The sequence below is a fragment of the Acinonyx jubatus genome, chromosome B1 (genome assembly GCF_027475565.1).
Source record: "Acinonyx jubatus isolate Ajub_Pintada_27869175 chromosome B1, VMU_Ajub_asm_v1.0, whole genome shotgun sequence".
Taxonomy (NCBI): domain Eukaryota; kingdom Metazoa; phylum Chordata; class Mammalia; order Carnivora; family Felidae; genus Acinonyx; species Acinonyx jubatus.
The window spans coordinates 15,892,540-15,917,761 of record NC_069382.1 but is presented as its reverse complement, the minus strand read 5'-3'; the positions used below and the strand labels follow the sequence as shown (position 1 = coordinate 15,917,761).

Sequence of the window (25,222 nt, the reverse complement as noted above, 5' to 3'; positions counted from 1 at the left end):
GTGGCGCTGTCATTGTTCCTCTGTCCACCCATGCCAGCTGCTGATTGAGAGAGAGAGAGAAAGCAGAGGTAGGTCTCACTAGCTTCACAAAAGATCTCGAAAGCGCTTCCGGAGGAAATTCATGATTCAGAAGAGAAGGCTGGCCCAGGAAGTGAGGAAAAAGCCCTGGCCCTGCATGCTGGGGAGAGGGCAACCCAGCACATATGTTACGGACCAGCGAGGTCAAACCGCAGCAGCTCAGGAACAAAGCAGTATTAGAAAATTCGAAAAATGGTGTTATGCACCAGGCAAGAGACCCTGGTTTTCTACCAAATTGTTTTTGTTTCTCTGAAGTTCTACTGTCTTGTTACGATATGGTGACCGAATGTGTATTACCATGATATTTATGTTTCATTTTCTAGATGATGACACAGACATGTATAATACTCCTTATACATATAATGCAGGTAGGACGGGGTTCCTTGCTCGCAATGAATACTGTATGCTGGGAATCACTTCCCACTCACTGTGTTACCACTGTTTGAGCGCATGTTTTCAGTGTAGACAATTAAGAGGATGCTTTTCTTTTTTCTTTTCTCAAAGCATGCATAACAAAAGGATCGATCTTTTCCCATGGAAATGAGAACTAATACTGTTTTGTCTCCTTCATTCTCACACTGTCCGTTTATTTGCAGCTTCAGGAATGTTTAACCAAAGTATGAAGGACGGCTTGAAAGAACACACTGTAACTGGGGTACAAAATAAGATAAAGATCTCTTTTTATCAGCAGAGAGAGTGATCACAATTGCGTAAGATCTTTCAGATACACTTCACAAAAAAACGAGTCAAGCAAAAGTATTTTGTGACTTTGTCCATGCTTTTGCTCCCAAAATGCAACCATTCATTGAAGGATTTTTAAAAATCCCACTCTGCTGAGGCCACTTTTCTGACTCAGAGTTGCCAACAGTCATAATGGCATGACTTCAATTCTGGGCGTTTCTACTTGTATTTGAGGGCGTTGGTATCTTGTGAAACGGTTGCTGGGCTGGAGTGAGGGATCCCTACAAAATGCTTCCCTTTCCCCTAAGCGTCACATTAGGGGATCCTATATAGGGCCTCCTGTCACCACTCAGCCCCAGGCTAGTGACTGTTGAACGGTTTCCTTTCTTGAGAGCAGGCTCTGAGGCTCAGGCTGTTCACCTGCACCCTTGTAAGGGGTCCCCTGGCCAGCCTGGCCTCAGGCCTACATAAGGTTCTCCTCTCCTTGCTGCCTGAAGGCCAGCACTCAGGCCCTTTAACTGTCAGGGACTCTGCTAGGAGTCTCCAAAGACAAACAGAGGAGAAAAAACAGGCAGAACGAGCTTAGCAAGCTGCAAGACCTCTGATATTTAGGTCCTCACTCTTCCAGGTGACAGCAGGAAGCCCAGTAAAATCTTTCCCTCAACTTGTATCCCAAGCCACAGGTACTCCAAACTCACCTCCTGTGTTTAGCTTGTTCTAAAACAAAATTCAGCCAAGTAAATTTTAAAGATAGTATTGGATTTGTTCCACGATTCACGAATGCGGCCGCATCCAATCTAGCCGAAAGAAAGGAGCCCTGAGGAGCTGTACAAAATGAAAGACTTTTATAGGCAGAAGGGAGCCAAACAAGGAAGTTACACTGGGCAAAAAAAAAAAAAAAAAGAGATTATTGCAAGGTTCCTTTTGCTTTAAGGGGAGGGCAGGGGTCTGTGAGTGAGATGACCTCACCCCTGCTGGTCAGGAATGCCTGATGGTCTGGTTTAAGAGGCCATTTCTGCTCAAAACTGTAATTAAGTCTCCACTGGGTGATGGGGGTGCTTAGCATAAGTGACTCCATTTTGGGCCTCTTATGTTTTTAACAAGCTATACAGTTGACATCTGACCGTGGAACCCAAGCAAAACAGTACGTGTGTAGACACTGTCTTTCCATTTGTCATGGCAAGTTGTACGGACCCTCAGGAGAAGCAGATGAGTGAAAATGACTTAACTCACAAGTCTGAGGTGGCAGGAAATTCAGAATTTTTATTACTATCTTTACTATTGAAATTCTATAGCCATTAGTAATTAATAAATTGAAGAGTAATAGTTACATATAACCTTGCAGAGCCCTTTTGAGATAGTTTTGCCGTTTAATTGGTAGACGAAGCAACTGTAACTAGCCTCTTCCCTCTCTACAAACCCTGAGTCCCACTGTGCTATGTCTTGCCTCTTTTTTTTTCCTGAGCCATCTCTGCTTCCCTCTTCCCCGACCCACGCAAACCAGTTCTCCAGGGCTCATCCTAGTGCCATCTGGTCCATAATATCTTCTCTGACCAATCCACCATCCTCTAAAATGTTTCATTCCTCATATGCATTTTCCTCATCTGGCCTTTGTCAGATTACCAATTATTTGCAATCACAATTCTATTCGTGTCTCATTTCCTCAGATATACAACAAGCTTGCTGAGGATTTTGTGTCCTTAAGCCTTGCACAGCACATATACAACTTGCTCAATATTTTGTTTGATTGGGGCACCTGGGTGGCTCAGTCCCTCGAGCATCTTGACTCCTGATTTTGGCTCAGGTCATGATTCCAGGGTCGTGGGATCGAGTCCTGCGTCAAGCCTCACGTTGGGCTCCAGGCTGAGCAGCGTGCAGCCTGCTTAGGAGTCTCTTTCTCCCTCTTCCTCTGCCCCTCTCCCCACTCATGCATACTCTGTAAAAAAAAATAAGCTAAAATAAAAAATTGAAAAACTATATTTTGCGTGATTGCAATTAACATGTCAATTATCATAGGTAAATCAGAGCTTTTAAAGTAATAGGAGATATTTGGAAACAGTTCTATGAACTATTTTTAATCTTCCCCTGAAACCTTAACTATGTTATTTGTTTATATTATCCAGGAGAAAATTTGCTGAGTATCTGTAGATTTATACCTAATACCAGTCTGAATCATTACTAATTTAAAAATGACTGTTGAAGATTGACTGCAATCAATGATTGTGTACAGAACCTATCGCTAATAAATTAATATATTAATAATGATTAATAGATGAATAATATTGATAAATCGATTAGGAACATACCGCCTGATGCATGCGTGATGAATATGCTTGCCGATAAAAACTTGGGTAAAATCATTGGATGTTTTGTGGGGTATAAACAATTTAATGCACTTTTAAAATGTTTTTCTGCTTCTGTTTGTTTTATTGTGCTGTGTTTCATGATAGGCCTGTACAACTCACCCTACAGCGCTCAGTCACATCCTGCTGCAAAGACCCAGACCTACAGACCCCTCTCCAAAAGCCACTCTGACAACGGCACTGATGTCTTTAAGGATGCCTCCTCCCCCATCCCTCCCCCGCACGTTCCTCCTCCAGTTCCACCACTTCGACCAAGAGATCGATCTTCGACGGAAAAGTAAGGCATTGTCCCCAGAAGTGGCCTCTGTTTAGTTTAGGATACAAGTAAGCCCGGATGGCACTCAGTAGAAGAGTCAGTGCTTACCTTAGCAAGATACTGCGCGTATAACCTTATTAGTCAACATATATGCCATGTTGACCTCCCCTGTTGGGATTGTGACAAACACTTCCACAATCTTTTTTTTTTTAATGTCTATTTATTTTTGAGAGAGAGAAAGACAGACAGAGTGCAAGCAGAGGAGGGGCAGAGAGAGAGGGAGACGCAGAACCCGAAGCAGGCTCCGGGCTCTGAGCTGTCAGCACAGAGCCTGATGCAGGGCTCCAACTCACAAGGGGTGAGATCATGACCTGAGCCACAGTCAGATGCTTAACTGACTGAGCCACCCAGGCACCCCAAACGTTTTCACAGTCTTGGCTCATAATATCATAATCACATGAGCACAATCTCAGGGTGCCTGGTCATGATGTTGTGGTTCATGAGTTCGAGCCCCACGTCGGGCTCTGTGCTGACAGCTCGGAGCCTGGAGCCTGCTTTGGATTCTGTGTCTCCCTCTCTCTCTCTGCCCCGCCCCTGCTCGCACTCTGTCTCTTTCTCTCTCAAAAATAAAATAAACATTAAAAAATTAAAACAAAAAACATGCACAATCTCTACTTTTTGATCAATAAATGCATATCAGAAGATAAATAAATAGAAATAACGGACATGTACTTCCTTTGGCATAGCATGTCAGAGATTATGCCATTTTCATTTTCCTCAGATACAAAATGTTAGGTCTGTTCATGACTTAAAATTTCCCCTCTCAAACACAAAGCCTCTCTTTGAAAGCAGGCAAAATCATTCATAAATAATAAATAAGGCATTAGTAAGTGTCTATCTGTGACTCATTTATACCAGCTTTTCAAGACGATTCTAATTTTCATTTCCCCACTGAAATGTTTTTATAGAAACTATTTACACGAAAATAAAAATTTATAAACACACTGTTACTGTGCATTTTTTTAATTAGGATTATGACTAATAATCCTACTTATAGGTAACCTTTATCGAGAGCTCATGATAAGCCAAGCACTATGCTAAGTGCTTTTCCTGGATTATATCATGTAGTTCTGAGAATGACTCAATGAGGTTTGTTCTACTTTAAACCCATTTTAGAGAGAAATCAACTGTTTTAGAAAATAAAATTATTCAGCTCATATAGCCAGTATGTCCCAACTCAGCTCTGATTAAAGCCATAGCTCATGAGATACAGCAATTAATGAAAATATAAGAATTATTTAGCATCGGTACTAATTTTTAAGCATCCACCTATCATAAACATCCCATAAATATTATATTCAACATGCCATTGTACCATTAAGAGTAACTGGTGATCAAATTGGGTATGAGATATGAAAATAGATATACATCATGTATGAAGAGATCCTCACTTTAATACCAATCTCCTCGTGATAAACTCTAGGTTTGTAAGTGTGATGTCTTAAATTTGAGACATAATTGTCTAGACACAAAATCGTATCTCTGCCACTTAAACAGAACGAAAATTAACTCAAATTTAAATGTATTATATGTCCTATGTTTAGTGGAAATAAATCTCATTAAAAAATATGATAATCTCTTAAAAATTTCTAGATGTCTTTCACATACATTGCCTCATGTGATGCTCAAAATACATCTGTTGAATATCAGTCATCAGTTACTGGTAAGCCAGGACTTGTCCCCAATTGTCCTGTCTCTTAAAGCATTTCTATTTCCAATGTGCTTCGGAGTGAGAATTTAATTTCATTCCATGGGTCAGAATTGCTCCCATCTATAGTCAGAAAATTCTTCTCGCAGAAAAAAGATCCTCACAAAGGAAGCCTTCTATAGCCCTGGCTACCTAGAAAAGCTTTACTTTCAAAGTCCTTCGTTGACCGCCTTTTGAAGGATATTAGTTCAGGAAAAAGAGCTGCTTCCAAGGTCTCTTATGCAATAGGATGGCTGTCTCACTCTGGTTTTCCAAGGGTAAGACCAAAGGAGGCTCTGCCCTACCACACAGCTTGCTTCTCTGGCTGGCGATCCAAGGGACACTTTTGTCCTTTTCACAGACACTGGGATGCCATTTGCAGGATAAATAAGATGAAACATGGCGTGTGCATTACTCCTTGTCGCTTTGGATCAAGGATGCCAGGTCACAGAGTGGTGCAAAACTCACGTAACTCAATGGAGCATAACCGCCACCTATTCTAAACACAAGTATACACAGCTGCTATTTGTACATGATCCCAAGGGTTTACAGGCAAATCACTGGCAGCATGCGCGTCTGTAAACCCCTCGTGTGAGTTACAGAGCCAGCAGGATCGTCACTTGTGAGAGAAAAAATATAGAGGAAAATAGAACATGAAATAAAAGTCTTTCTTTAAATCATTTATGTAAGACAACATGTAAATGGGGTATGTTATGCAGATTAACTTTTTATCCTGAGATACTTTTTAAAACTCGATACTAAAATTAACTCTGTAAACAGATAGCCAATGGTTTTATAGAAGAGCTTGAGGCATAGAGAATTATTTTATATGTAATTTGTTGTTTATTTCTAGGCATGACTGGGATCCGCCAGACAGAAAAGTGGACACAAGAAAGTTTCGTTCTGAGCCAAGGAGTATTTTTGAGTATGAACCTGGGAAGTCATCAATTCTGCAGCACGAAAGACCAGTAAGCACTTGTCATTCAACAGAATGCCAGTTCTCTAGGCTTCTGGGTTCCCAAGTAGACTTGAATTTTGTATCGTTTAGTAATTTTTGTCTCAAACGTAACCTATGTATTTGGCATTATTTAAAAATCAAGTTTATTTTGTATCACGATTCGTGCATATTGCCTGAGAATTGAAGACACACGCTGTAATTTATTGCCCCTACCAACCAAATATGGGATCCATTGGCATATAACTAGAGCTGGGCCTCATCATGGCCCTGAGCTTAATTTTTTAAAAAATTCATAACTAATGGCTTGTCTTATTAGTCTTAATTGCTAGTCTCCATTGCTAATGAGAAAAATCATTCATTAGTCTCTCTGATACAAATGAACCCACACAGTTCCATCCCTTGGCTTCCGTATCTGTTGCTTAATATTTCTTTGGATTAAGGGGAAATTTCTGAAATGCCTTTCAAAAAAAAAAAAAACAGTTGTTTTAATTGATTCTTATTAAATCTCTCTCAGGTTACCAAGCCTCAAGCTTCCTGATTGTCGATCTAATGGATCAAGATTATATTTAACTTTGCAGAAATTTTGCTAGTTATTTAATGTATGCAAACAAAAAGAGATATAAACTTGAAAAGAGCCACTTGCCGCTTCAAAGTGCAATTTAACAAACAGGTTATTCCTCGGTCTTGGTTTTTATTTCCCTCCATCCTCCTTTCCAAGTCCTTTGCTTTCCTTCCGAGATAAGTGCCCACAGGATCCCTTTGAAACTATGATTCCTTTGCATTTCTATCAAAACCTGCTTCTAGAGAGCCATTTGCAATTTACTCTCCTCTTTGCCTTAGAAGAATTTGGGGTGGTGTCAGTGAACAGGAAAAGGAGAGTTTTCTTTGTTTACTCCCTTAAGAGTATCCGAGAAAGCACATTATTATATACAATGCAAGGCCAGCCCTGAAATTTGATTGGAAACCTTTGCCTTACCACACCCAACATAAGCGTCCTGCATTTAGCTTTTGAAACCCTGTATTTATGGTTATGTTCTTGAGAAACATGTTCAAAAACCTTATAATCACATAATTCACGCATTATATTTATCTAAGCCATCTTTGCTTTTCTTCAAATAACCCACATCTTTTAGGGTAACGGAACTTCACCAAAAAAAAAAAAAAAACTGAAAGAAAAAAAAAAGGAACATCATTGGTTTGCAGGCTTAGTGCAAACTTATAACCCATTTACTAGGTTATATGATTGAATATCAGGATACGTTGAAATTTCTGGGATGAGAATTGTGTGAACCACAATGTGACCATTGCATAAAATTGAAAACAGAAAAATAATTATGCACAACAATGAGACTCCGATTTAAATATAAATAATAAAAGGCTCATTAATAATCATTCTAAGAATGCATAAGAACATTGTGATTATATTGGAACACTTTAGGAGCTGTGATCTCAGGCAACAGGATTGATTTTAGAAGCTTCCTCACAAGGATATTTCTATTATTTACTCATTCAACATTTACTGAGCACCAACTATGTGCTAAACTCGGTGTCAGGTGCTAGGGACACAGTAGTGAACAAAACACAGACTCTATCTTGAGGAACTTTGAGTCTTTCACTTAATGGGTGTGCAGAGTTAGACTTGTATTTTAAGAAGAACAGAGGGGCACCTGGGTGGCACAGTTGGTTAAGCGTCCGACTTCAGCCAGGTCACGATCTCGCGGTCTGTGAGTTCGAGCCCCGCGTCGGGCTCTGGGCTGATGGCTCAGAGCCTGGAGCCTGTTTCCGATTCTGTGTCTCCCTCTTTCTCTGCCCCTCCCCCGTTCATGCTCTGTCTCTCTCTGTCCCAAAAATAAATAAACATTGAAAAAAAATTAAAAAAAAAAAAAGAACAGAAAGTTCCGGAAGTATTTGTATTGCTGGAAATTTGGGTACAGATAGGGCTCTTCAGCCACAGGAAAAAGAGGGGAAGGAATGGAAGGAAATGAGAATAGATACCTTATGGAGAAACAGAAAGAATCAACATTTCTATTCCTCCTAAACAATTTTGCTGGGGGCCAGCATTATGCAAAAAGGATTTGGGCTAGGAGTCTACGTAATTTTGGCCAGGGTTTTTTATTCTAGGACCAAGCTATTATCCTCTTTTTCTTTTCAACAATCCTGAAATTCATTCTCATTGGCTCTCTAAATTAGAAAAAAATCCAAAAGGCTAAGTGCACAGTGGTATCTCAGAGACTGGCTATATACTGATGTAGTTTACGTAAAATTCTGGCGTATCTAAAGATACCCACAAGATACAGAGGATGAAGAGCAGATTTGCTAAATGATAGTGATGTAAAAGCACACAGACAAAACTTCAGGGTTTCAATGGAATGCTCTCCCGCATCTTTTTACCCCAGGATGGTGTGTGAGCATTCCTTTGCTCCTCTCCTATTTAATTTTTGTAAATTATACACAACCTCTTGGTAATTTTCTGTTGCCTTTTTGAATTCCTAGATGACCCCCTCCTCTGCCCAGTCTTCCCAAGTTATCTTGGATTCCCTTCTCCCCCAAAGATCTCAAAGTCCTACCACTAGGACATATGCTACAGATATCCCTTCTTCTGGTCCACAATGTACCCATTGCCTGGATTACAGTGACAGCCACCCAATTATTCTCCCTAATTATCCAGTCCAGTCTCTGCACCACAGCTAGGGAAATCTTTTTCTTTTTCTTTTAGGTTTATTTATTTCTGAGAGAGAGAGAGAGGGCACACAAGTGGGGGAGGGTCAGAGAGAGAGAGGCAGACACAGAATCTGAAGTAGGCTCCAGGCTCTGAGCTGTCAGCACAGAGCCCTATGTGGGGCTCGAACCCACGAACTGTGAGATCATGACCTGAGCCAAAGTTGGAAGCTCAACCAACTGAGCCACCCAGGCGCCCCACAGTTAGGGCAATCTTTAGGAAACTTTATAAAACTTCCTTCTCAAAACTTTCTCCTGGCTCTCAAGTATACTTAGAGCAAAATCCAAATTTCTTAATGTAATTTCCAAAAAACCTTGTGATCTGGGTTCCTGCTGACCTTTTCAGCCTCATATCTCTTCCTGCCTACTAACCATGTTCCAGCTAGACAGATAGCCTTCAATTTCTGCCTTCCTGGACTTTCGCACAGGCTTTCTCTCCGCCAGGAGGGAAAAGCTCTTTCCATCACCTCTCTCTTCACTGGAAAATCCCATCTCACCCGTGGCCTTGTCTCTTTTCCCCAAGGCATCATCATTGACTCCTCCACCCCGGGTGTAAAGCTTCCCTCCTGTGTGTCTGTAGCACACATTTCCTCCTCATACACCGAATAGTAATGGCCTGTTTACTTGTCTGTGTCCCTCACTGGATGTTAAGCACCTTGAAGGCAGGACCATGTCGAGTGCACCCGTTGTATCCCCAGCACCTAGCCCGCTAGCACTTAGCACACATGATGGGTGTTTAGTGAATAGTCATCGAACTAATAAGTGCATGAAAGAATATAGGTTTTACCCTTGTGGTTAGTGGGTAAAACTGGTGAGACAGAATCCCTGTTTTGTTGCTTCTCTATGAAGTCGATACATTCTTAGTGACAAAAGGCACAGTGGGTCTCCATCACAGCACACACAATAGCTTTGACACACTGCTATTCGCAACCGTGGCTCACAAATTCCATGATTCCCTGGAGTAAGTACAAGGTGGGCAGAAGAGGCGTTACTATTTGAATAAAAGTCTTTACCCAGACTCTGGCCAAAGGGATCCCCTTCTTCTTTAGGAATCAATGAAATATCCATTTTTATTTTTAACAGGAAAGTAAAGGTCAATGCAACTTTTTGAAGCATGTAGATATTCATTTGACTATAAACTTGAAAACATTGATTAAAAGGGCCTAACATTTGATCTACAAACATACTTTGCAATTGCCAGGAATTTATCTTTAACTGACTTGAACCACAATTTATTCCATAAGGCAATCATACAAAACTCTCTGCTGAGATTATATTGATAAAAACTTGACATCCCATCTGGCTTGGATATATTTATAGGTGAGCCCAAAGTAAAGTTAAAGTAAAGTAAAGTAAAGTAAAGTAAAGTAAAGTAAAGTAAAGTAAAGTAAAGTAAGCACTTATTCAGGACCTCTCTACACATGATAAAATAGAAAACAATATGAAATATTACCTTTCTCTACAATAACTTAGCCAGCACAGAATGATAAAAGCAGACAGAAAGAATCATCGCATGCACTGTGCAGAGTTGAAATGCAATGTAAACCCTCAATGAACTTACACTTCCTTATCAGTGAAGATTGTCAAAGCTTAAAGTATAAAAATTTGGGGAGTTCTATCTGATGGTTTGAACCGTAAGGAATGATCCCAGCTGACAATTATGTATATCATCGATTGTGGAACCACAATAAATATAAAACATAGTAGGGAATGCCATTAAAGCTTTAAACTCTCATGAGCATAAATTTTGAAGAACTAAGTTACGTTGGCACTTCTTTTCGTTTGGAACAACACATCAAAATTCTATGCCTGCAGTGAGAATACGGAGAATCGTAGAGTTCTATAACCCCAAAAGCAACTAAATGGTTTGAGACTATAGAAAACACAAAAACTTTAAAAATTGTTCCCCATTGGTTGCCTTTAAATAAGAATCCTGTCTGATTTATAGTTTTAGGTTTTCTTAAATACTTCCTCTTGCACTGGTACATGACATTTGTTTTTAGCACAGATTTGCTGGGTTTTTCAAAATGAGAACCAAAAAGGTTAGAAAGATGTGCAACAGTATATCTGCTTTTTTGTTGTTTTTAATGGGCAATTAGAGTAAAGCATAACCACGCCTTCTAAGTGAGTTTTTCAGTGTTCCCAATGGTGTCAAACAACTCAAAGGAACTTTCAGGTTACGCGTGGAACCTGAGATTCCAGGTGATGCATGATTTAGTGAGATTGTGAGTGTGTATTTGTGTATTTCTGCTGGCTGACCATCTGTATATGTATCACTAACTTTTGTGAGGCCTCTATGTACCTCAGCCGTGGATCTACATGGCTACGTAATACATGACATTGTTGCAGAACCAAAGGGATCCAATAGGTCAACCACAGCGAAAAGACAATTCTTGCTCTGTCATTTGCATTTCTTTACCATCAAGTCTGTACTCAAGTATATGCCTTTCATTAAGTTCCAAAGTTATAGATAATTACCAATTACCATTGTTTGAGGAATTCTCTCTGCTCATTTCTATTGGCATGGTTCTAGATGGTTGCCCAATGAGACTATAAATTAAATTTTCAATCTACAAAACCATAATTCATGAAACACTGTCATTTTAAGATATGATGCAGGAAGGTAGATATTCTCCCTTTTTCACATTCTGTCACAGAAATATATCTCCATAAATCAGGATTTTGTATATCTGTTGGTTATACAGTTTCTTAAGGTGGAAGTCAAAGTGAAGTTGTAACCACTGGTAAATATACTTATTTGTTTAGTAAATTTGCTGCCCTCTGCTGTTCACAATACTTTTAAACAAATTTGTTTCCTCTAAGAGAAACTGCTATCTCCCTTTAGCAAAACAAAATACTGTACATGAAAGCAGAGATTATAGAATAAGAATTAGTAATATTACTAAGTATATAATACTAGAAACAATGACAGTTGAAAGAACCAAAGATTGATTTTCTTCTGGAAGAAGTACTAGGCCTCTAGAGACACAACAAAAACTACTAGAAAATTCTAACATCCATTACCCTAAAAATCTGCTCCAATAGAACTATTCCATAAAATAGTCATAAGCCGCAGCTATTATCTACATGACAATTGGAGAAAAACAGTATTTTACTAATACTGAAACCTCAGTCCTTTTATCCTATTGAATCAAGTGTAAATTGAATCAAGTTTTTTGCAACATTTCCCATAGTAATTACAGGATGTTCTCCACATTATAACAGGAAAGCAAAATAGTATTTTAAAAGAAGGAAAAGAACAATCTCAACACCAGAACACCATTGTGGTTTCTTTGTGGATGTGTGTGTTTTCTTCCTGTGCTCATCCAGACACAGACTTCGTGATATCAGTGCAAACACTGTACAAGCACATGATCATATTTGGCTTTTATCACTTAGCATTCCACCATAAATAATCCCCAGAGTTACTACACAGTCTTTATCAACACGACCATTGCAAATTTTGGATAACTTAGGCCCTTGCACTATTTTGTTATGATGCCTCAAATTTCTCCCTCATTGTCTATAGCTACTATTATAATCTCCTATTACAAAATATTGAAATAAAAAGCACATCTCTAAAATTACTTTGATTATAACTGATCGTTGCACACAGACTGTATATTATTAACAAAATGATTGGGAATTCAAAAAGTCAGTAAAAGGCTTCGACCAGCTAATGTCAAAATAACCGCTTTTGTTTGAATGTGGAATATCTCAAAGCCCTCAATATTACCAAGAATATGTCCTCTTCTGGACATGGTGGATGGCTTTTAGGGCGCTGGTGTGTGCGTGTGTGTGTGTGTGTGTGTGTGTGTGTGTGTCTGACTTAAAATATTACTGTCAAATTGTACCATGTTTGATTAGTGTCATGTAATAATTTATCCAAGAAGCAATAACCCATCTGTAATACTTTAAGCATTTTCATTTAGTATGTAATCGCCAGCCTGCATCAGTCTGATCAGCATATATTATGCAAAAGCATTAAGGATATCGTTGGAGAAAGCAAATGTTCCATGTCTGTTTTTTTCTATTACTAAAGCAATTGTATGTATTTTCTCAAACTGCTAATATTAACACTCCTAGTTTTTCTATCTTGAATACAATATTCAGAAACCACCAGAGGGGAGAAAGTCGGTTATAAAAATTGGTTTTTTCTCTAAACCAGCGTGTCAACCAAATCAGAGTGGGACTCCATTGTTCAGCCTCTCCCCACCCTTAGCCAACTACAGTACTGTGAAAACCCAACCCCATCCAAATCCATTTCTCCAGCCCAAGGTAGACAGAAGTGCATACTTGGGGTAGCTCATTAAGCATGATCATTCTTTACTTTCTGGGAGGCTCCTTGTCTTCACATCTTGTCAGTGCTCCAGACCATTCCTAAGTTCTCTGGGTCTCCCAAGGGACATCTTGCCTTTTCTGAAACATTTCCTCCTGCTAACTGACATCCTCTTCATGGCATCAAGAACCTCCATCTAATCAATCAGTGTTTCCTTCGTCCCTCTTTCTTGCAGCCCCCTCTCCCAACAACTCCGACACCTGTTCCAAGGGAACCTGGCCGGAAGCCTCTTTCTGTCTCACCACATGGAGGAGTAACTGGTAGCCCCTCCCCTCCGCCCAGGACTGGCCTCCCCATTCCAAGCCCGCGCACCCCGGCTCTCTCCCCCATCTGGGTGAGCTCCTTCCTTCTTTACCTTATCTAATTAATGCCCCTCGGGAAGCTCAGGGGTGGCCCTCACTCTCCAGAGGTTAAGAGGACAATCAGATCCCAGCTACTCACCACCACCTCCACCTTGCTGCCCCTTTCTTTCCCAACTAGACCCCAGGTTCTTCATGCCAGTCGACCCCTAACCGCCTCCCGGCACCTCTCACTCCTCCCCCTCACCCCGCTCCCCACCTTTGCCCTCCCCTCCCCACCAAGCTCTCCCTATATCTGCACCCAAGCAAACTGTCTGCAGACTGCAGGCTTACACGCTGGGATCAGTGAGGGCAGGGGCGGTGGCGTGACTCACCCGGATGAGCTCCTCGGTGGCTTAGTCGAGTCTATTTTAACTTTAATAGGCTAAAGTTAGCCTCTTTGAGGTGTGCTCCCCGTGCTCATTTCGCTCACAGCGTTTTTCATGGTTTATGCCTCCAGCTAAGGAGAAAACTCAAAAGAGAGGACAGAGGTGGACAGAGAAAGTGACTAGGGGCCTAGGTGATGCCATCGAAGCTCATCTTCATATCCTGATTTTACTCATTTTACTTTACTTCCTTTGTTCGTCCTGCTGAGATTCGTTGGATGAGTCGGTGCCTGTTTGCGTGCGAATGCGCGTGCGTGTTTTTCATACCACACGGCGTTTCCCTCACTCAGCTCAGTGTGCCTTTTCCTTCCCTTTTCCTTCACATCTGCTCCAGAATGATCGCATAAATCCAGATGACATAGATTTAGAAAATGAGCCCTGGTATAAATTCTTTTCAGAACTGGAGTTTGGACGCCCGGTAAGTGAGGCCAGACTATTAATGTAAGAAAATTAGGGGAATGTTGTTTGACTGATAAAACATACTATTATCGGAAGAGATAGGTGCCATTCACAGAACAAGAGCCGAACCTGTGCTGCATATGCAAATTCGGTACAGCTGAGCCCACATTCACTTCTGTACCGAAGGGTTAAACATGCCCAGACACCTCCTATGCAGCTTCTCTTTACCCCACACCATGCCTTAGGCTTACTTTCTATCCAAACAAATTCAAAATGCTGAGACAGGTCTTGTCCTGGAATAGTTAGACAACTGTTGCAGATTTATTGAAGATTCATATTTGTTTACAGTCCCTTTTGGTCTCGTTCAATCACAGGAAGTACTGTGGCATTTATAACAGTAATTACTATTATTAAAGCTCCCATTTGCTGAGGAATGACCAAGCACCTGGAGAGCGCTGGGTTCTGAACTCACTATCTCAGTGAGTCCTCTGGATGCCCCTCTAATAAGAAGAAAGCAGAGACCAGAGAGGTTAAGTAATTTTCACAAGACAGTAAGTGGTCGAGTCAGAAGTTAAACCCGGGTCTACTAAACAAACAGAAAAACTCTGGGCAATTCCCACCATAATATATTATCAGTATATTCCCACTATAAAATACTCATTTACTCACAGGAATATAGGGAAAGAGAAAAATAAATAACCCCTGTGGACCTTGATTTCTAGTTTTGCTAGTGAAACATCTTGTCCCCAAGCCCACCAAAGGCAGACCTTGTGAGAACTGCATAGTCTGCTTGGGATAGCCAACCTAAGCCTTCAATAACAATTTCCTTCATTAAGTTTTATTGGGGAATTCTATCTACCAATAGCTGTGCATTTGTTATTTGTCAGTGTATTTTTTATATTACTGGTGGTACTGGATTTTAAACTCTCTACATTACCAGTTATTCCACTGCACAGAATTTTACGGAAGATCAAAGAGCATAATCTTTCTTTTACCATGCCATGTACTGATTTGCATACTCATAAAGTGACCATATATTGGTTCCGGGGCAGGGCGGGGTGGGGGGTGGTTATAGTCATCCCTTTAGTCCATTAAAATGCAAGGGACACTTGGTTAGATTCCTTATCTTATTGAACTGGATCAAAAGTGACTGTAAATAAATATATACCAAAAGATTTTTCCTAGAATTTCTATACTTAACAGGAAAAGTGTTTTCTCTCATTTTTTTCCTAGTTTGTATCCAAATATTCACATAAATGCATTTTATTTTAGAGGAATAAAAATTCTCTAGCTTTATTTTATGCGTATTGTTATTACTGATTACGTGGTTTGTAGGGACCATACCAATTTCTGTTCTGAGCATAAATTATCAGCATTTTTCTGTAATCATTTTTAGCCACACATGGAAACTCACCAGCTATCCACCTGCTCCTTTAATGTTCCTTTAATACACCTCGCATTCCTCTGTGGCTAGAGACTAGGAGTGCTCATTTTGATCTGATGAAATGAACTTATAAATTTACTAATCAAATCACTAGTAATTTTGCCCAGTGCTTGAGAATATTTTACGAACATTGCACCCTTCCTCCTGGGCCACCCCCATTTTGCTCCATTCATGCACTCTTTATGTGTATCTGATGCTGTCAGCACTCAGTTTCTAACTGTTGTCACCTTTTCCACATGTCCATTCCTTGCTGCCATTGATTCTCCTCCATATTCCATCTCTACACTTCTGCTTATGTGGTGCATCTACACCCAGCCTCCTAAAAAGCCTCTGGACTATGTTCAAGATCATTCTTCTGGTGTTTCCAATGAGGTAAAAACAAATTATTCTCTTTTTCAGATTTCTCTCTTAGGAGCCATTACTGTGATTCTGAACCATCCGCGTTTTAACAGTTGACCATAGGGTCTAAGCTATTTTGGAGAACCCACCTTTGCACCGTTGTGTTGTATACAGTATCATTGCTTAGACATTAATTATACCAAAGTTGTTGGCTCTTTCTGCAATGTAGGTGAAGAATCATGCCAGCCATAGCTTTCAGTGGAACTGTTCAACATAGTCCTGGAGTGTGATCATTAAAAAATCAAAAGTAGCACTCTGAGCGCATATATCAACCACCTGTTTTGATCAGATTGCACAAAATACTAGGCAGAGTCATTTTATCGTCGTGCTTAGAGGTGCAGAATGACAGTTTAGATTCTTAATTACATGTTGATGCCCCACATATTCTTAAAATTTATTTTAATTCTTTCATTTTCCTACATACAATTTGTGGATTTTAGCATCAGATAAAATCAAGAATGGGGCTGACAAACAACTGGGACACATGTCACAATTTCCCAGTTCAACACCCTTGACAGGCATTACTAATCCTTCTCAATGCTATAATCCAGGCTGCCACTATAATAGATTATGACTGGCATATGAGATGAAATGCATTTGCCATCACTCATGACAATCTGCTAGGCAAAAAAAAAAAAAAATTCCAGGCAATGTCAAATTTTATTTGATTTAGTCAAAGAGAGTATGAAAGAGGAAGAAACATTCCAGAGTCAAAGGATTTTATCCTGCTCTCTGCAAAGAAAATTGAAATTATTTTGGAAAGCATATTTAAGACTTACTGGTTGACATAAGCAAAAGTGACAGTTTTGCTAAACATCAGCTATATAAAAGCCTCTGTGTGGGAATTCTTAGAAGTAGCTGGAATGGGAGCAAAGTGCGTAAACTGGTTTTACACAGATTTTCTGTGGTCCTAAATATATACAAAGACACTTAATAAATACCTTACTTTCATCAAAAAGTCTTAACTTGGTAAAAAAAAAAAAAAATGTGCAACTAGAAAATAAAACTACTAAGATACCCATGCTTCAGGAAGTACTACTGACACACAGTGGTGACAACTGGAATTGCAGGCACAGTCTCAGAAGAAAATACCCAACAATTTACTTTGGAATTCAATTTGGTCAGATATTTTTTCTGATATTTTGGTCAGATAGTTCTAGGATGATTTTAAGGTGGTTGGTTCTTAGAGAAGTGAAATAAAATTCAGAGATCACCAAGTCCAACTCACTCATTTTTAAGTCAAGAAAAGTAGAGCCCCAAAATTAAAAACATATATGTCCAATATCACAAGGTAAGAGGGTGGCAAGTTAAAAATAAAACATAGATCTCTTAACCTCCACTTCCATGAGGTTTCCTCTATACCACACTTCTTAGCACATCCAAGAGATGTATTTGGAGTTCAAATCTTCCAGAAACAAGTTATTTACTAAATACTATTCCTTGTCAACTATTTTTGTAAAATGAGTTCTATAATTAACATTACACAATAACTTGGGCTAAAAATTGTAGAAATTTTATACATTCTACATGCTATGGTAGTAGCCAAAAAAAAAATCACATAAAAAAAGCACTTTGCTGATGATTTAACTGATTTGCCATTATTTCTTTGGAATTGAGAAGGAGTATTGTACAATTCTGTAGCATATTACTCTCACATCATGGTTTTTCACAGTGTAAACAAACACTCTGCTAAGGTACTAGATATTATCTTTAATATCTTTATGTAAAACATTTCTGGTAAAATTTGTAACTGATTACATATCACCCTGGCTACCATTTATCAAGTGCCTAGCATATGCCATGAATAACAAACTTTTTAATCAATACAACTGAGAAACTGGCATTAATGACGAACCATTAAGGACTTCTAAGCAAAGTTAAATCACACGATCACTTAGCAGAAAGAGTGATTCAATGTCCATACTTTATCAAAATGAACTTAATTTAGGTATGTTAAAATAATGGTAATATGTAAATAGTAGATCATAATAGGTAAAATAGCTAACCCCTTTTCTGGACACAATCTCCATTTCAGAATTAGTGTCATTTATGTAATTATCATTCAAGTTTTTCCCTTGGTCATCTATCTAGACCTCCTCCTGTTTCCCTGTAATTTAATATCAAATGTCTTCCTTTGACTATAAATAAAACTGGTTTCAGTTTCTTTCGGATTATGGAAACCAGCACAAGGAGGAATCATTGTCATTTCTTTGCCTAAGTCTAAAACACAATAAATTTATCAGTATAGAGCGTTCACTTCTTACACTATGTTTTCTCTCATGTTACAGTTTTGTTTAGGCTCATCCCAAGCTGGCAATTCAAAATCTCTGGTCACTCTAGGGATGTTCTGAAATTGACACTTTTTGATAATCAACTGTGGTTTGTCATTTCCGTGAATGCTGTGCTCTACACAGATGGCAATACTCTGAGGCTATTTGATGTTGCTCTTCTGCAGACTTGTGGAGTTAATGTTTCTAAAGCAGAATATTTTATTCATTTCCTTCTTTGTTTTCCCTCTTATTTAGTGTTGTTTTTTTTTTTCACTTTTCCAGTGTACGATTCAGACTTTGCCAAGTTAAGTAATTATGTACATTTATCAGACAGTGGACCAAATTTCTTTCTTCTAATTTTATATTTGTCGAGAACCTAGGAATCCAAATATTTTCTAGGAATTAAAAACATTAGACTGTGTCTTTTCTGTCTCAAAGGAGGGGCGATAGTCTCTTGCAGAAAGGTGCTTTTGTTTGTTTCTGGGCAAGATTCCATTCGCATTCGGTAAGAAGAAATTAAATGAAAATATTAATTAACAGAACCAACTTTAGAATTATGCATAAGAGGGCTTGTCAGACTGATCTACATAAAGAATCTCAAAATTACATACTAATATTTTAATTGGTTAATTGGTGCCGATTTGCAAGTAGAAAATAAAGTTATAGAAATAGGTTTTAAAGTGTGGTTTAGTTTCCACTTAAGCAGGTTTTTAACACTCTGGTTAAATATTTCTGTGTGATAGGCACTTAAATAAAATCTGTCAAATCCTGCCTTTTTGGTTGACGTTTTTAAACTTTCATACGGAAGGCCATTTTTAAACTAGAATTTCAGCTCTTCATCAGACCAAAGTTTGTGATAAATAATGGATCAAATGTGGCCCGAACACATATACAGTCTTACACATATATACTTGTATACATTTTCCTATACATTCTAGACGTCGCACCATAACCACTTTCGCTCATTCTGCAGTGTCATTTCAAATGTTCAAGAGCTCAAAACAGATCCTCTCTTGCCTTTTAGCTATTTCAGTAATTATTCTAGGAGATGGCCATGGGGAGTAAAAACTTCCTATCTAATAATTTTGCCTAATATCTGTTTCATTGTCCTGTTCAGAATGAAGGGGTATGAAAATGGTGTGCACAACAGGTATTTGGAATTATGTGTCACTTTGCATTATCTATTTTTCTTTGTTCCTACAACCATGGACAACAGAGAATTGGTTTTCTCATGGAAATGTTAAAAGCCCACTTCTGTTTATAAAAAGGTTATATTTGGGTTCATTAATCATTTGTTTAAACTAACCCTGAACTTAACTTTGAAAGATGTCAGTCTGTACCTGATTTAAGTGCCAGATAGTTTAGTTTAATTTCAAACCAAATTCGGCGGTATTATTAAAATGCCATGTCTGTGTTGACAGAGGAAAGATGTCTCAGTTCTGCTCAGATGTTATACTTTGAAGGTAACGCCTGGCAACATGACAAAAAAATTTATAAAGAAGGTTTATGTTGTATAAGGGTCGAATGATGCCTACGAATATTTTTTTTTAAACAACAAACCATCCCTTAATGTAGAAGATTCCTACTTACAGTCTATTTCCTACAAGAAGGAGCAATTAACAACTTTTTTTTTGCCCCAGGCAATGTTTGGTTTGTGAATAATTTGAGTTACAAAGAGAAATACAGCGCATTATATCAAAAGAGAAAGTAGATAGGAAGAAAGTAGAAATCGAGTTACATGATTTCTCTTTGAAAGACATTTTATGATCAAAATACATGGTATTATTATCTCAATTTTTATAATATTCATTTTAGGATACCTAATTTAATGTCCACGGACAAATGAAATTTTACCTTGGTAAAAATTTTCATGGAACTATTTTTCTATCTTAACAGGCCTCCTTGTATCAATCCTCAATAGACAGAAGCCTAGAAAGACCCACTAGGTAAGAATGTCACTACATTATGCAACCAGAATATTCTATACCAGTGGTTTCTTTTTTAATAGGAATACTGTTCAGTTAAGTAATAATGAAGATTACGTTATCTGTCATTATTATTCTAAGCACCATACTTTATGAAGTTGTTTTATTGTGTTTTTGCATCACTGTATATCAGCATATTCAAAAATTTATAAAAACTAAGTGAAATAATTCTGGGTTCCTCTACCAAGAAATTCTTCCCTTCCCTATCTCCTCTCTATCCACTTTTCTTTTCTTTAAACGGGAACTATAAACATCTAATTTTCAATATTATTAGATGATACTTACGATGGCATATTTGAAAAAAATGTGTAAATTATTAGAAACTTTCTAAATTATGTTGTATACATATTTGTTCATTATACTCTGACTGCACAAATCAAAAACACTGTTGCTACCAATAAAGAATGGCTTACTATATACCACACATTCTAAGTACATAAACATACTCAATCCTTAAGACACCACGGTGAGTCAAGTACTATTCTCCCCACCTTAGGTCTGAACGCACTAAACTTAGGCTTCATTACTTACCAAGTTTACATAGCTAGCAAGGAGCAGAGACAAACTAGAACTGAGCCAGAATAACTTGGAACTACCCCTAACTGTCCCACGAATTCACCAAGGTTAAGTCCTGCTGATAGGCTTTAAATATCACTTAACTTGAAAGCATTACCGAAATTCAGACACAGCTCACTAGCAAGAGTGAATAATACAAACTCTCAGCCATATTGTATCACCAACAAGAAATATAAATTTGCCCTTCTACAGATTTCTCTCAGCGTAAGTCAAAAACTTTGTAAATTGGGTCCTTTGTAAATTGGGTTCATGGGGGCCATTCAGTGACATCAATGTCACTAAGTAAAAGGCTCCTCAAATTCCTCTCATATCTTTTACATCTATAGACACTCCTAAAGTATTTGAGTTTCAGAGTTCTCATCTGACCTAAGATTGCTATTAAGACTGTGCACAGACCCTCACGTGACAGGACGGTGACGGCAAAAACAGGTCTAGGAAAAGACGGCTATCCTCTTCAGAAGAACAAAGACAAATTCTGAGGTCCAGCTCCAACTCTATGCTTGCAAAGTGTGTGTTGCATCGACTCATTTACGCAATAGTGGTAACGTGCACACCTCGCAGGTTTGCGTGTGGGCTGTGCAGACAGTAACGGCAGCAAAGCAATAGTGTATTGCTGCCTCGTGGGAGCTGGTGTTGCCGTTACTGCTGTTGCTGATGTAATTTTGTGTAATGATCGGACAGCCAGCATGCCGCATGATGTGTATCCTTGTTCACTAGCGTTTGTCCTGAGTGATCCTATATTCAGATCGAGACGGTGATAAAAATGTCCTGCCATTATAGAGAGTTTACACCATTTCATACAACCGGATGAAAGTCCCCTTAAACGGTTTGATTGCTGGTCAGATCGTGATTCGTTCATTACTTCACTGGGAAAATGTTAGAATTTCAGTGTAAGTGTTTTCAAGGTAAGATTGGTAGGAAAAGCCGTAGGGAAACCTTGAGGTAAGAGAAATTTGTCTCATCAGGTGACTTCCTTTTTTCCAGTCCTTTCTTTCATGTCGGCACGCTTCCCCGGATATAGTCATGTTGTTGGAACTCCTCTTTACAGAGAAAAGATACATGACACAAATCCTACCACTGAATTGTCAGTCACAACGTACAACACCGATAGGAGGATTTGTACTTTAAAATGTGATCATGAACTTATGTCTGCACAAAAAAACTGCGCATGGATGTTTATAGCAGCTTCATTCATACTACTGAAACTTGAAAGCAACCAAGATGCCCTTCAGTAGGTGAATGGATAAACGAACTGGTGCATCCATATAATGGAAACTTCTCTTTTAAAAAAAAATACAGTCTCAGGGGCACCTGGGTGGCTCAGTCGGTTAAGCGTCCAACTTGGCTCAGGTCATGATCTCGAGGTCTGTGGGTTCGAGCCCCGCATGGGGCTCTGCGCAGATGGCTCAGAGCCTGGAGCCTGCCTCGGATTCTGTGTCTCCCCCCCGCCCCCCGTCTCTCTCTGCCCCTCCCCCGCCTGCACTCTACCTCTCAAAAATAAATAATAAACATTAAAAAAATTAATAAAAAAATAATAAAATACAGTCTATGAATATTTTTAAAGAGATGATAAAGAAATAGCGTTTAATAGCAAGGAATGAATTCTGAAAACTGCAGTTCGGGGGAACAGAGGTAAGAGTTGTACCACTGTCACTAGCACATTCCATCAGTCTTTCTGGTTGACATACTAGCCTCCTCTAACAGCAGCCTGACTGAAACTGATCTCTTCTTTCAGTGCCACGAGCATGGCCAGTGACTTCAGGAAAAGGAGGAAGAGCGAGCCTGCAGTGGGGCAGCCGAGGGGCCTGGATCACGGTGCACGCAGGACCAGCCCAGGCCGAGCGGACCTCCCAGGGTCAAGCGCCACGCTGACCCAGTCCTTCATAAGTTCCTCCCCTTCTTCCCCGTCAAGAGCAAAAGGTGAGCAATTATAGATTGATGGGTAAGCAATTTACTAGCTTAGTTTTAACCTAGGCTACCTGTGACAGCTGGGCGAGATTAACCGTGCAGAGATAGTTAGCGTTTAAATACAGTGTCTTGAATACAATCCAGTTTCATAACAATAGCTTTCTTTTTACACAGACTAGGTCAGTTTGGTGAGCTATGTGAGTGGCTTAAAGGACTCTATCATCTAGCATATTCAATGCTTTTTTCCTCCAAATGTATCATTTGTGGTTTTTTTTGAACACATTCAGAGTACCTAATTTATTGTCAGGCCATTAAAAGATTACATTTATAAATATTTGCGTATTTTAAAAAAATGGTCTAAAGTTACTACAACTAGCAAAGTTAATCACATCTATAGAGTAGGAATTAGAAGTAGCAACAAAGAACATTGTTGCCTAAAACGTACTTTGATTTTTTTAATTATTTAATTCGAGATAAAATTTTGTCTGACTTATGGAAGTTTATTCCTTTGTCATCTGTTCTATACTTTGGCCAACATTCACATAGATAGTAGAATATCCATATTACGCATGTAACATGGTGTTTGATTCAGAACAGTCCACTAATAAGAACCAACTGGTTTCAAGCTATACTTGGAAAATTTAGATTCACTAAGCCATTTCTCCATATGGCCTCTCTCCTCTCTGGAAGTTCAGTGAGCTGTGTTGAGAGAGGGCAAGTCTCCTTCAGGTCTCTGGAAGACTGGTTAGTGCATTATTGCTGTGGTAACAGGAATATTCCCAAGATGGAGATTGAGGATTAAACCAGCATCTACAGGTACCTAAGGCCATACCTAATTTGGGGCCCTGAAATCTTCCCCAATCTCCTGGCATTGAAACAGAACACAAAAGGAATTTGAAATGTGTAAAGAACTTGCACTCTAACAGAAGTTTCCCCTAAATAGCACAGATTCGGCCACACGTATCAAACGTAAGCACGAAAAGCGTGGCCATGTGGCAATCAAAGCTAAGTGGTAGCTGGTTTGTGTGCAAAAGACAGGCTGGTTTGGTTGCCTGGACTCCGGATAGGTGGGAGTCACTGGCCATCTTCCATGGCCTAGTAAAAGTGGGCCTACTACCTGGAAGGTTCAGAATGAGTGAGCCCCTTTTACGATACCTTTCATCCAATTAACAGACATACATTTATCAGATTCCACTCATTTATGCAAATGAATATTTTAAGATAGTAAATAGGTCATGAAATACCATCGATTCATTATGCTTGGATAGCACCCAAAAATTAAAAGGATTCTGATTAATTTTTATATTTGTTTTTACCCCAGGGAGTGTTGACTCAACTTCCTTTCCCAAACATTACATATCTGCTTGATGTGCTTATCTACTTTTGCAAAGTTTGGATAAGGTTGTAAGACAGGAACTATCAAGAGAGAGATTTTCCTTCATCAGGTTTCCTTCTAAGATGAAAATGTCCCATTGGATGTTAATTTGGCCTCTCGTTTATGAGTTAATGCAGCAGAGCAAAAGAAAAGAATATTTCTAAACATATTCTAAATTGAGGTCAGTTTTAGCTATTATCAAATTGCAAATTATTTAAAAAAAAAAAAACAACCTCCTTGGAAAAAACTAAGATGCATTAACCTCTGATGAGAATTTTATACTATATCCAGTTATTCTTAAGAGAATCTGCCTCATAGAATGAGGCAATGAATGAGGAATGAATGAGGTAAATTTGTAGAGCAATGAATGAGGTAAATTTGTATGTTTAAAGAGGTTGTACTGTGTGTCTTGGAGAAATATTAACAGCAGTATTTCAAAGCATCTTGATTTTACAAGTTTGGAAAATGCTTTGTCTTGTTGCTTTTTCTATCTAACGCCCACGAAAAGTTACTTAATACAGTTACGGAAGTAGTAACTAAATGCAAATTTATAAATTACTCTTTACCTCTCTACCATTATAAATCAAACGAGACTCAAATCCTGACCCTATTCAGTTGATTAAACCTCTACCACTTTTGGCCTTAATTGGTAAACCTTTAAATTACACCGGGTCAGGCTATTAGCTTCCGAGGTACTTTTGTGGTTTGGGCATACCTCGTTTGCAGAAAGATGTATGAACACAATACAAATAGGTATCGAAACTACACTAATTACTTTTTATATGTGGTTTTGTTAACTCTAATATCTGCGAAGCTACATTCATTGAAAAAGTATTACCCTGCCTTAGAATTAGGATCTTCTTCCTCTAAAGTTGAAGCTACATGTGTAACAATCCGTGTCTAGACTAAACCATGCTAACTGCTTTCCCTCTGCTATGCTATCTGATGCTAACTGACATGCTTCCTCTTTGTGAACCTTTTAACTTCTCCACATGTCTCTCT

At 38.9% G+C, this 25,222-nt stretch overlaps 2 protein-coding genes across 26 annotated transcripts in view; one reads left to right on the top strand and one right to left on the bottom strand.

The window, feature by feature from the left end:
• CB1H4orf47 (chromosome B1 C4orf47 homolog) overlaps window positions 1-25,222 on the bottom strand; it is a 533,217-nt gene that overhangs the window by 311,423 nt on the left and 196,572 nt on the right. The window lies entirely within an intron of this gene.
• SORBS2 (sorbin and SH3 domain containing 2) overlaps window positions 1-25,222 on the top strand; it is a 221,302-nt gene that overhangs the window by 157,721 nt on the left and 38,359 nt on the right. For 13 of the 24 annotated variants that reach the window (XM_053216306.1, XM_053216307.1, XM_027077169.2 and 10 more), the window contains 8 exons: window positions 402-446; window positions 3,210-3,399; window positions 5,979-6,093; window positions 13,316-13,474; window positions 14,199-14,282; window positions 16,023-16,079; window positions 20,273-20,322; window positions 22,673-22,857. In XM_053216306.1, coding sequence (XP_053072281.1) covers window positions 402-446; window positions 3,210-3,399; window positions 5,979-6,093; window positions 13,316-13,474; window positions 14,199-14,282; window positions 16,023-16,079; window positions 20,273-20,322; window positions 22,673-22,857 — 885 coding nt within the window. The remainder of the gene's footprint in view (window positions 1-401; window positions 447-3,209; window positions 3,400-5,978; window positions 6,094-13,315; window positions 13,475-14,198; window positions 14,283-16,022; window positions 16,080-20,272; window positions 20,323-22,672; window positions 22,858-25,222) is intronic. The other 11 variants (XM_053216297.1, XM_053216295.1, XM_053216301.1 and 8 more) reach the window with 5 other exon arrangements.